The sequence below is a fragment of the Neltuma alba genome, unplaced genomic scaffold, assembly GCF_004799145.2.
Source record: "Neltuma alba isolate B1F8T4 unplaced genomic scaffold, ASM479914v2 tig00007132_pilon, whole genome shotgun sequence".
Classification (NCBI taxonomy): Eukaryota; Viridiplantae; Streptophyta; class Magnoliopsida; order Fabales; family Fabaceae; genus Neltuma; species Neltuma alba.
In genome coordinates, this window is record NW_021634682.1 from 5,899 (window position 1) to 17,609 (window position 11,711).

The 11,711-nt window shown below is 39.9% G+C and overlaps 1 protein-coding gene across 1 annotated transcript; it reads right to left on the reverse strand.

Annotated features, from left to right (window-relative positions):
- Positions 1-2,882: 2,882 nt before the first annotated feature.
- LOC114751849 (ABC transporter B family member 19-like) lies at positions 2,883-9,422 on the reverse strand. Its single transcript, XM_028940537.1, has 10 exons — positions 8,975-9,422; positions 8,799-8,853; positions 8,196-8,371; positions 7,911-8,111; positions 7,150-7,409; positions 6,751-7,067; positions 6,434-6,657; positions 5,522-6,341; positions 5,200-5,441; positions 2,883-4,223 (listed from the first exon to the last, which is right to left on the reverse strand). Exons 1-10 carry the CDS (start codon positions 9,218-9,220, stop codon positions 3,015-3,017), a joined length of 3,750 nt encoding a protein of 1,249 aa, XP_028796370.1. The 5' UTR covers positions 9,221-9,422; the 3' UTR covers positions 2,883-3,014.
- Between the last annotated feature and the right edge of the window lie 2,289 nt (positions 9,423-11,711).

The following is an 11,711-nucleotide window of genomic DNA, read 5'->3' on the forward strand; positions in this document are numbered from 1 at the left end:
AAATGATACGAGGATGGGATCCGACATGACAAGAAATAACAATGTCTCCAACAATATCCGGACACGAGATCTTTCTTAAAACGGATGTCCCAAAGTCATATGGGGATTGCACAGATGAGGGAACCCATAAAATGGTCCGTTTCAAATTAGCCATCAGCTAGCGGTTTGATTTTGTTCCGCTTCCCATAAATTCCCAGGTGCAAAATTCTTCATTCTTCCATCAATATAATGGCGTCGTTTCATTTGTTTTGACATGAAATGTATTTTGTTTTGTCCCACTGTTGTTGAATCGGCAAGGCATGTAGGTCAGCAGTGGACTGAGATGAACTTTCATGGCTGGGCCACGGAGCCATTACTCAGCCCATGAATCTGTGGGTTTCTGCCTTCATGACCCTCGTTCCTTTTTCCACTTTTAAGGGACAAATGCTAGCTAATATCCTTAACAAGCATGCTGTTTGGTCATGATTGCTTCAAACAACAAGGCAAGATGTGGAGAAGTTGTTCGTGATCATTAAGTCGATTGCTGCATTTACTTATTTTCGGGGTTATTGTGATGCCTTTGAAGTTAAAGAATAGGGCATTCTTAGAAGTCTACAATTAGCTTGGGGGACCTTGGTTTTAAAAAGGAAATTTTAGAATCAGATGAAAAAAATCTTGTGAATATGTCAAAGAACAGAATCAGTTACATGGGAACACGTTTCATCTTTGTCCAAATTTAGAGTGTAATCAATTATCCATAGGACCTGAAAATCCAAGTTATTTCAGGGGAACAAAATCAGCTTGCAGATGCTTATAAAACTTCTTTATTGGATATTAGTCTATCACAGTTGCTGATGTTAGTTTTTAAAGAGTCTTTGGGATCTAATTCCCCATGATTTAGTTTTTTTCTAATTTAGGCTCTATCTAGAGCCGGTAATATGGCTTGCGCCCACAGGCCAACCCGCCAATGACAGATTGAGTTAAAGAGAATAGAGACCATTTTGATACGATCATTTTCAACCCATAACCGACCATGGGTTAGCTCGCCAGCCTGTTTTTATTTTTAAATTTTTTTTACAATTTTTTATTTTAATTTTAATAAGAAAAAGTTTTATCATTTTCATTTAATTTACATGTAACTTTGTATTTTATTAGAGACTTTGATACTAAATTTGATTTCTCATTTTCTTTATTATTTTACCATTTTTATACTAATAAAGTAACTATTAACAATGACTAATATGTTTATATTTCAACTTTTGAGGCTAATTTAATTATATAATTATATGAAAATATAAGAATAAGAACTATTTGATCTATAAAAATTTATAATTTAATTTAAAAATTTTTAAACATGTGTAAAAAAAATTTTAAACAAAGGATGGAAATTGGCGGGCTAACTAACCCTTTAGCAAGGCAGACTGGTAAAATAAGAACCCACCATGAGACATTCCTTTTAAGACTAGTTCATATGGTCTCGAGCTCGCGACGGGCTAGCCCATAACTGGGGAGCCAGTCTGTTTTATTATCTCTAGCTCTAACCCTCTTTAATAGCCAAAAGAAAAGGAAAAAACTAACTGCCAACATGGTCAAGATTGAACTTGCTCTCTTGCATGAAAACTTTCATATCACAAATGGGGTCGGGTTTATCGAAAAAGTACTAATACCTAATGCGAATTGAAGGTTAAAATTCCCGTTTGTTATACATGGGATTCAAAGGAGTCTTTTACGCACCCTACCCTGCATAGTGGAGATGGGAACAAGAAGAGATGGGCTGAGCTTGCAGGGTGCAGTGGCGAGTCAGAAGTTGAACTGCCACACCCACAAATATGATGACTCGCTGCTGGCTACCTAACAGTGCAAGCACTCGCCTTCTGCAACATTCTGCCAAAGCTACAGAAAGTCGTCTGTCAATGGCAATCCCTTTTGACGGTCTGATAATTTGGCGGATGCAGAAAATACCTGCAGGCTTGCATTATTGCTCATTGCCCTGCATTACGCTTTCAAGTTTCAATTATTCATTCTTTATTTTCTTAATCAAACTTGCCCTCTCTACTCTGCCCCACTTTCTTGCTCATGTCTTCTCACAATTTGCAGCTATAGTCTCTTTATCTCTTTCTGAGTTTTCTGCGGCAAACATCAGATCATGACCATAGCATCCTTTTCCGTGAGCGTTAGATTCAAGTCTGATCCATCTCATGATCAGCGTTATAATTTGCTACCCATGTACAAACTGAAAAGTTAAATATTACTTTTAAATATAAAACCTATTTTATAACATAATTTATACTATAAAATAAGTCTTATATTTAAGATAGGAAGAGTAACATGTTCTGTTTCAAAATTTATCACCTTATATGTCCTCTGTATATGTTAAAAGTTGTTCTAATAATAATTTTTTAAAGCAAAGTTTACCTCTTTTCCTATTAAAAAGGCATACACAGCAATTTATTTTATATTATTCTGCATAAATTATAATTTCAAAAATAAAATCTTGTCATTAGGTTACATACTTAATTTTTTTTTATCATTTATATACATTTAATTGATAATCTTATTGTGATCTCAACAGCAACCTTTTTACTGTCACATAGTCCCAAATTTCATGGCAGGGTTTGTGGTTCTACATTTACTGCTCCTTTTTGAACCCTACTCCTATGTCCACCGTTCTCTATTGCGGGCACACATTATCTCTCAGTCTCCTTCGCTATATTAAATATAAAAAAAATTAGCACGCAAGTCCAGAAACCAGCTTGAATTTAATGCTCCGGATAGATAAAACATGATTTTTTTAATTTTTACCAGCAGATAAAATATGATTTGCGCCATTGTCGAGTGATTAATTTTATAAATACTGTGGGCTCCATTGCAAACAGAGCAACTTTGTCCTCAGCGTACAAACCCCCCATATCCCCACATTATCCACATCTACAGAAGAAACGAGCACGAACTAGGTCAACTAAATTACGCAAACATAACGATCAACCCCAGCAAGGTCGTCTTCATATATTCATAAAATCAAATTATAACGGTCTTCACATGCGATGCTGCTGTAGCCGCAAGAGTCTGGAATATGCGCCCTCCGGTCGGCTAACCAGCTCGCCGTGGCTCCCCTGTTCTACGATGCGTCCGTCTTGCACCACCCCAATACTGTCGACGCCTCTTATGGTTGATAATCGGTGAGCCACAAGCACGGTGGTTCGACCCCTCATCAGCCTCTCTAACGCTTCTTGAAGCACACATTCTGACTCCGCATCAAGCGCACTCGTCGCCTCGTCCAATAGCAGTATTGCAGGGTCCTTCAGAACCGCCCTGGCTATGGCGATCCTCTGTTTCTGTCCCCCCGATAGTTGAACCCCTCTCTCCCCAACTGGAGTCTTGTAGCCTTCTGGCAAACTACTCACGAATGCGTGCACGTTGGCTGCACGCGCCGCTTCTATTACCTCTGCTTCGGTGGCGCCTTCTTTGCCGTAGGCTATGTTATCCAATATGCTTGCTGCGAACAGGGCCGGTTCTTGTTGGACTAGCCCGATCTTGAGCCTCAGTGACTTGAGATTTAGTCTTTTAACGTCCCTTCCGTCTATCATAACTTTCCCTGCAACTGGATCGTAGAAACGTTCAATCAGTGCGATCACTGAACTCTTGCCGGACCCACTTGCTCCCACAAGAGCTTGACTCTGCCCTGCGCGGATCCTGAGATTAAGATCTTTGAACACCATCACGTCGGGTCGTGACGGGTATGCGAAGTCCACGTGTCTGAGTTCAATTTCTCCGCGAACTGTTTCCACCGGGTCGGCGTCGGGATCATCTGGGTCGATCCTCGTTTGACGGTCGAGGATTGAGAAGACGGAGCCGACAGCTTCACCACCTCTGATGATCTCCGGAGCGAGACTCACAGTTTCTGCAACTGAATTAGCTGTGATGACGAGGACGACAAAAACTTTGATGACCTTGGAGAAGGTGGAGACACCTTTGCTGACGAGGTGGGCACCATACCAGAGAATGAGTGCTTCAGAGGCGTAAAGAGCGAGCTGGGAGACACCGAAGAGGAGGCCGGAAGTTTGGCTGCGACGGAGGCTCCGGCGCTGTGGGACACGAAGCTCGTGGCAGAAGAGAGATAAGATCTTGTTCTGAGCATTGAAAGCAGCGACTGTTCTGATGTTGCTCACTCCTTCTCCGGCGATCATACTTGTCTTTGCATGTGCCTTCGCCGTGTCTCCTGCAAACCCTTTCAGTGACAGTTGCTGTCCAATTCAAAAATTGCAAATTTCAGTCAGTCAAAGTTGACCATTCGATTCAAAAATCATAATACTTCCAGTGTTTACTATTTTAGGTTGGCAGGGTATGACGTATTCTGTAGGAATAATAAGAGCAACAGTAATTTAATTTGATTGAAGGGAAAATTGGGTAATGTCACCAAACATTTATTGAATTGAAAATTTATTATTCAATGTCAGTGGGGCCGTTCAATTCGGTAGAAGGGGAATGCCTACATTAAAAAGACATCGATAGATTACAAAAAGCAGATTATTGACCAATCAACATCATTCTAGCATTGTGTGTCCATCACAGCCTGCACAAATTTTGAACTCTGCTCTGTATTTCAGAACAAACTTACAGAAACTTGCTCGCTCTGCTCCATGTTGAAAAGAACCCAAGACAGATACATAGTTAGACCCACAGTGAAAAAAATAGAAAAGATCACGGGTGAAAGGCCTACCAAAGTCGATGTTCGTGTTCCCACACAAATCGTAGGCAAAAATTGTATTCCAGGACATGTGCTTTACCATCCTAAAGACTTTAGATTTTAAAATTGCCATATACGAGTAGTATTTAAAACGTAGTTTTGACTAAGTGCTTATAAAATTTGTGTTTTCAATAAACATTTATAATTTTTTATTAAAAAATTAAAACCGACAATGGATTGTTGGGGGGCACATTCGGTGGCAGTAGGCCATTAGCATGGAAATTGATGGAAAGGGTATGGAATCTAAAACTGAAAATAGAAAAAAATGGCAAGAGTTAATGCTTTGACTGGAAGGAAACACGTGCAGTGTTCGACTTTGGTGAGACCTTGTCGCTTTTGCATTTGTCGTTTAATGGCAGGGTGCATGTAAAGTTAGATTCTGACAGGGGGTAAAAATTCTTAACCAAAGAAAGTGCAAAGTTACCTAAAGGGTCAAGAAAAGGATATCATTTCATAAAAAGACATGAGTTTACCTGGGCAAAATTAGCCAGAACCAGTAAAGGGAAGGTTGCGAGGATGAGCAAAGAAACCCTCCATTCCACGATAAAAGCTACTATGAATGAAGTTAGCAGAGAAGTCATGTTCTGCAGAATCACTGAGATCCTCTCAGCAATAGCAGACTTCACATCAGCAGCATCCGTCGCAAGCTTAGCTGCAACCAGGCTTGAATTGTGCTCCTCCTCATCGAACCATCCAACTTCATTCCTTAATATTGCTGCATCACACATTTATGGGCCAATATTAGAACTACTGCAAGATATTAGTACAATAGTCAAGTAAGATTAAACATTATACCGGCAAGCATCATTCTTCGAACCCTTGTGGTGAGATTTTCCCCCATGATACTGAAGAAGTAATGTTGTATCAAATATGCACCCACGGCATAAAGACCAGCTCCGATATATATGAAAACAAACTCCTTAGTCTTTTTCTCCATGGATGCATAATTCTTATAGTAAAATACCTCGATCATATTGCTCATCACAATGGCAAATGTTGGGCCAATGAACCCAGAAAGAACAGAGCCTACAGCTCCCATGATTGAGTAGGGCCACTCTGGGGCATTTAACTTGAGCAGTCGGAAGAAATAACCCTGAGGAGCCGGATTTTTCTTGTCCGTTTCTGCATTTGACACCATCTCAATCCGACCATCTGCACCGGTGCTGTACTGGTAGCTCAGATTCCTCAAGCTCCCGGACCGAAGGCTCAGAGACTTGGTCGAAAGCGAATGGCTCAACCGAGATGAACGAGTCCGGCGAGTTGATGGGTTGGACAAGTCTCTGTTTCCAACCATTTCTTGGAATCTAATCAGTGACGCGTAGGTTCCGGCCTTGGCAATCAGCTCTTCATGCGTCCCTGTCTCAACTACTTGTCCTTGTTGTATAACGGCAATGGAGTCTACGTTTCTTATGGTGGAAAGACGGTGGGCGACAACTACAGTCGTACGACCAACCATAAGGCGGTCCAGTGCTTCTTGCACAATACTTTCAGAACCTGCGTCAAGAGCACTGGTGGCTTCATCTAAAAGAAGAATCTTTGGATTCTTCAACATAGCTCTCGCTATTGCAATCCTCTGTTTTTGACCACCTGATAATTGAACTCCTCGCTCTCCCACCTATCATAACACAAAGAGCATAGGTTTTACACCTAATTTTGAGAAAGAATGCAGAAGTTCGATACAGTAAAAGAGTTTTGCTATGTATCAACCTGAGTATTATAGCCATTTGGAAGCAAGGTAATGAAGCTATGAGCGTTTGCAGCAGAAGCAGCAGCTTCTACTTCAGCCATGGTTGCATCAGGTTTTCCGTAGAGTATATTCTCATGAATGCTAGTTGCAAACAGTGCAGGTTCTTGATTCACCAGCCCGATTTGACTACGTAACCATTTTAACCCTAGCGTCTTAATGTCTACATTATCCAGTAAAACCTGCCCTGTTTGGCCAATAAAAGCAGCAAGTGTCAGATAAATAACCAAAAAGCTTGGGTATTTTTGTGAAGAGATGGCAAAGCATGTCTAGTAGTTACCTTCATTAGGATCATAGAACCTCTCTATCAGTGAAACCACTGTACTCTTTCCAGACCCACTTCCGCCAACAACGGCCACTGTTTTCCCCGCAGGAAAAAAGATTGCGAAATCGCGAAAGATGATGACATCGGGCCTGGATGGATAGCTGAAAGTGACATCTTTAAATTCGATATTCCCATGAACCTCAGGCAAGCATTTTCCATCTGATGCGTCTTCCACTATGGAAGGTCTCTGCTTGATTATCTCCATCAACTTGAATCCTGCAGCTTTACCTTTACTGAAAGCCCCTAAATTAGAAAACGACTGCCCCAAACTCCTGTACAGAGCAAAAACTTGGTTAGAACATGAGTCAATAGAATTACAGAACCATCATCAAAGTCGTGAAATAGGGGTCTTACATGCCACCAACAATGGCGGAGAAAATGGCGGTAAAAGCCTTGCCTCCGTCGGACTGTCCATTCCTGATAAAGACGCCAGCATACCAAAAGACTAAAGCCCAGGACATACATGCTATCCCATATGTGCATCCTAGACCCAAACCTTTGGCCATTCCAGCCTTGTATCCCAGCTTCAGCGTGTTTTGTATTGCATCAGAATAAGAATTAAGGGCCTTGCTCTCACCGACGTATGAGTAAACAGTTCGAACTTGAGCAATTGCCTGTATAATTTTTGCAGAAAATAGAGGTTAATCCCCACCCCAATAAACAGAACAAGACCCTCAAGCCCTGATTATTTTTTCTGTCATGGTTATGGAAAGAACATTATGGCCAAGCTCTAACAGTAAAGGATTTTTTGTACAATAAGGTTGTGTTACCCTTAAAATATTAGCATACCATAACAAAGTGTAGTTTAAGTTCAGATTCTGGAGCCTGTCGACATGGTACAGAACCAGCAGAAGAAAGTCATGATGGTTTTTGATATTTTATTGAGAAAGTTGAAAGCGAGGAGCTTTTTGGTGAATGCTCCACATGATAAAACATCATTTCATCTAAAATTCAACACAGGGTGCAAATTCATGTGGAAAGAGAGCATGCGCTCACTGCACTCAGAATATCTCTCACTCACTCAGAACCCAAAAAGGAGGAAAGAGAAAACTTTTCCCTCAAACCCAGAAGAAAATTATTGTCGAAGGAAAAAGCTCTACAGATATCAAGCTCACCTGCTCGGCGATTATGCCGGCATTGGCATAAGATTGGCGACTCTTTGAAGTGAGGCCAGTGAGTGTATAAGCGTACAAGCCACCGGCAAAAGCAATGCCTGGAATCACCGCCACACTCAGAAGCGCCAGCCTCCATGCCGACACAAAACCAACCACTAAACCCGCCAGAAAAGTTGAGAGATAGTGTATGAAGTTCCCTACCTGCACACATCCCCCACAATAAACTTCATTCAGCAGATGTTTTTATTGGAACCATCAAACAGAGGAAGTTCAAATTCACAGAACCTTCTCGCTGATAGCATCTTGAACAAGCAGAGTATCAGTGGAGACACTGAAAACAATATCCCCTGTTCTGGCGTCCGTGTCGAAGAAACCAACGTCCTGTCTAAGCACTGCCTCCAAATACTTCTTCCTCAACGTGCTCACTTGCCTCTCCCCGGTATACATCCAGCAAGCGATTTCTGGTTCATTGGAATAGAAACAAAAAACCCATTACCGGCAGAAAAAAAAGTTATCTTCCCCCCGAGTAAATCCGCAGGTAATTCAGTTATCGTCGCTCAAACAATTAAATTAAAGAAATTAATTAAATGTGTATCTTAATTAACCAACCACTTGAGGTTGACACTTGACAGAGATACCAAGGAAATATTAAGCAAGAAGATTAAAGTTGTGATATTGAGGAGGGAAGAAAAAAAAAGGACGATGGTGATGTTAATGAGACACGTGGGCTCCCACCCACTCTTCTCATATGAATTGGCTCCACTCGTCATATAGTCTAAAAGTATGGACCAACAAGTGCGACCGATCTTCTTCATGGCTCACGACAAGCAAAATCTATAAGGAGAAACAAATGAATTAAGGAGGAAAAATGAAAAAGAAATGTCGTACCCGCATACGATGATATGCAAACGACAAGGCCAAGGTACACAAAATACAGAGCATACTGCAATGAATCAGCGAAAGAAGAAAGAAGAGTTGTTAAATCTCAGATCTGAGATAAATTTTGCCATTATAAAGAGAAAGATCGATATCAGAGAAATTTGAATGAAATCCGGGCTTATGACCTTTGATACTTCTTCCGTCATTTTCTTCAAATCCATCTGGTTCTTGCCAAACCCGTTAACCATTTCACCGAAAAGAAGAAAGAAAACCGGCATGGAGGAGCCATGAACAATAGCTCCCACGCTCCCAGAGATCATGAGCAACCAGTCATACTTATCCGCAAAAGAGAAGAGCTGATAAAAGGATAAACTCTGCTCCTTCTTCTTCTCTGCCTCAGCCACTGCTTTGGTCTCCGCAGCTTCCGCCATTACCACACCAAAAAAGCAGTCCTCCAAAGTGAGAAAGGATGGGATAGTGGTTCAGTCTCAGAGAGACTTCACACTAACTCGTGTTACAATGCCATGAGGAAGAAGATCTGAGCAAGGAAGTCCGTTCTCTCTGGGGAAGAAGTGTCGCAGTCATTTGGGTTCAAACAAGCGGACACTACTCCATCTATCACTTCCTTCGCCGGAGAGAGGGGGGAGAGTGTTGGTGACAGTGGTCAAATGAAGTGGAGAGAACAAGAATGGGAGGAGAGAGTGGGGGGAGGTTTGGTTTTATAGCGAAGGCTGTTTTTAACTGTGGTTGTAAATTAGTTCCCGATCAATCAAAGGCTGGGGGCTTTTCGTACCCAAAAATAAATAAATAAAAGGCTGGGTCCTTCCCAGGGAATCCAATTTACAAAGAAATTTATCGGGCTTTGTGCCTTTGGAAATATTGTGTTTTGTTTATCATTTTCACATGCCTTTTTATGTGTGTCCGCGCGCTGTATTTTGCATGCGAGCACTCCAAAACAGAGTAAAAAAATAGTGCAAAATAACAGGATTGATAGCGACAGTGAGGAACTTCGGGAAGCTTTTTTTAAGAAAATTTATTTACAAGTGTTGAGTTTGTCTATATTTATAATAAGAAATTTATGATATGACCAGAAAAATATCAATTTTGAAATGTTTTATTGTTTAAAAAATCTAAGCGGTGTTTTAAGAAATTATTTACATGTAAGTTTTAGAAGATCTTACAATTCAGAAATTAGTTGTTCTAATTCTGAAGATGAATGGTGACTTTTGTATATTTCTTTTGGAAGGAGAGAGCATCATATCGGAGGCAGTGTAATAAATATTTTCCGATAAAATATTTATTTACAGCTAAGAATCCGTGAAAGCTTTGTTTTATTTCTTTTAATTTAATAAATATTTTGTCTCTGTAAGGGTTTGATCAGTCGTCACATGCTGCTGCAGTTCCTTCATTTACATTTTCCGATAAAATAAAAGACTTTGTTTAAAATGTGAGGCTTTCTATTCAATCTGAGATTTTAATGAAGTACAAACATAAGGAATCCAAGCTCCTTAAAATGGGGAAGGTAAATAGTTTGTCGTTGCGCAAGACATGTGGCATTTGACTTATTGTTCGTTAAATATGAAACCAAAACTCTAAAAAAAAAAAAATTTGTGATCCTAAATTTAAATTGGGGTCATGGTCCAGACAAGTTTAATGTTTTTGCGTAGCGTGGGTGTATTTAAACTTCTTGAGTTACTGCGTACAAATTGAAGACTCGACAAAGATTTGAACTTTTTGAATTGTAGTTTGATCTGGCAGCGTCACAGGCGGATAAAAAGATGAAATGTGATTTTGAGGACTTCTTGTATTTGTTTATGTATTAATTATCAGACATGGATCAATGGGAAAGCTACAATGTAATCACAAGCTTAGGATTTTTATTGAAGAAAGGAGGGAAAAGGAATGAAGGGAGGAGGGGGGGGGACCCAATAGTTGAAATGAGAATGTAGGCTGTCTTTACCTAATGATCATAACACATGGACAGCCATTAAGATGAGAAAACAAATCATTTGGGACACAGGAATCCCATATACACTACACATACACAAACTCATACAATATTCAATCAAGATTCCCCAGGATTTAGCTGCCCTCTCCATGAAGATGAACCTCTTAATCAGAGTGTATTTGTTATGATTACAAGTTCAAAGAGTTATAGTCTAAAGATAATTCTCATGTACACACACATAGGCACATATGCTGCCTAAAAAGAGAGGGTGAAAGTCTAGCATAGCCTTATTGCATGCAGGGGTACTGGAGCTATAATTTAGAGATGAGGAGGGACGAGGTTTAAAAGCTCTTTATAATATTAAGGAAAAATTAAAAAATAATACTTCATCCGTTCTTTATTATAAGAGACATTTGATACTTATGGTATGTTCCCATATATAAGAGACACTTAAAAGTTGTCTCTATTTTTTTGCATTGATTTTCTATTTTACTCCTATTTATTTTGTCTCCAACTCATACTCTCTCTCCCTCCCACTTTTCTTTCTTTTAATAATTTAATTGTTCTCTCTCATACTCTCTCTCCTCATTAATGGGGGCATTGTTGGAAAAAATATTATAGTTTTTACATATTAATTGTTCTCAACTAATTTTAACTGTTTTTTTTATCAATATAATTTAGTTATTTGTTTTTTATAATAAAAGATAGAGGGAGTAATAATCTGCGTCCGCTGGCCGGAAGTTATGACCCGCATGTGCTCTCTCTTTTGTATTTCGGACAGAATGTTATGTGTAATTATAGAGCAGCTAAGGTGGGAAAGTGAAGCGAATCACTTTTGGCCTGTGATGCTGCCTATGATAACCTATAATTGCGTTTATTAATTAAAGTCATAATATCATTGTCACCCTCACACGTCTCAAAAACATTCTGCCTCCCCCTAGGCTTCCCAAAATGTCACATCCATCATTACTAGC

What these genes read in the sequence shown, in the direction of transcription:
- LOC114751849 (XM_028940537.1), bottom strand. Translation starts at nt 9,220, where the DNA reads ATGGCGGAAGCTGCGGAGACCAAAGCAGTGGCTGAGGCAGAGAAGAAG. An exon ending in TGACGGAAGAAGTATCAAAG is followed by an intron (nt 8,854 to 8,974) that starts GTCATAAGCCCG and finishes GATTCATTGCAG; the next exon opens with TATGCTCTGTATTTTGTGTA. An exon ending in CCGGCATAATCGCCGAGCAG is followed by an intron (nt 7,410 to 7,910) that starts GTGAGCTTGATA and finishes AAAATTATACAG; the next exon opens with GCAATTGCTCAAGTTCGAAC.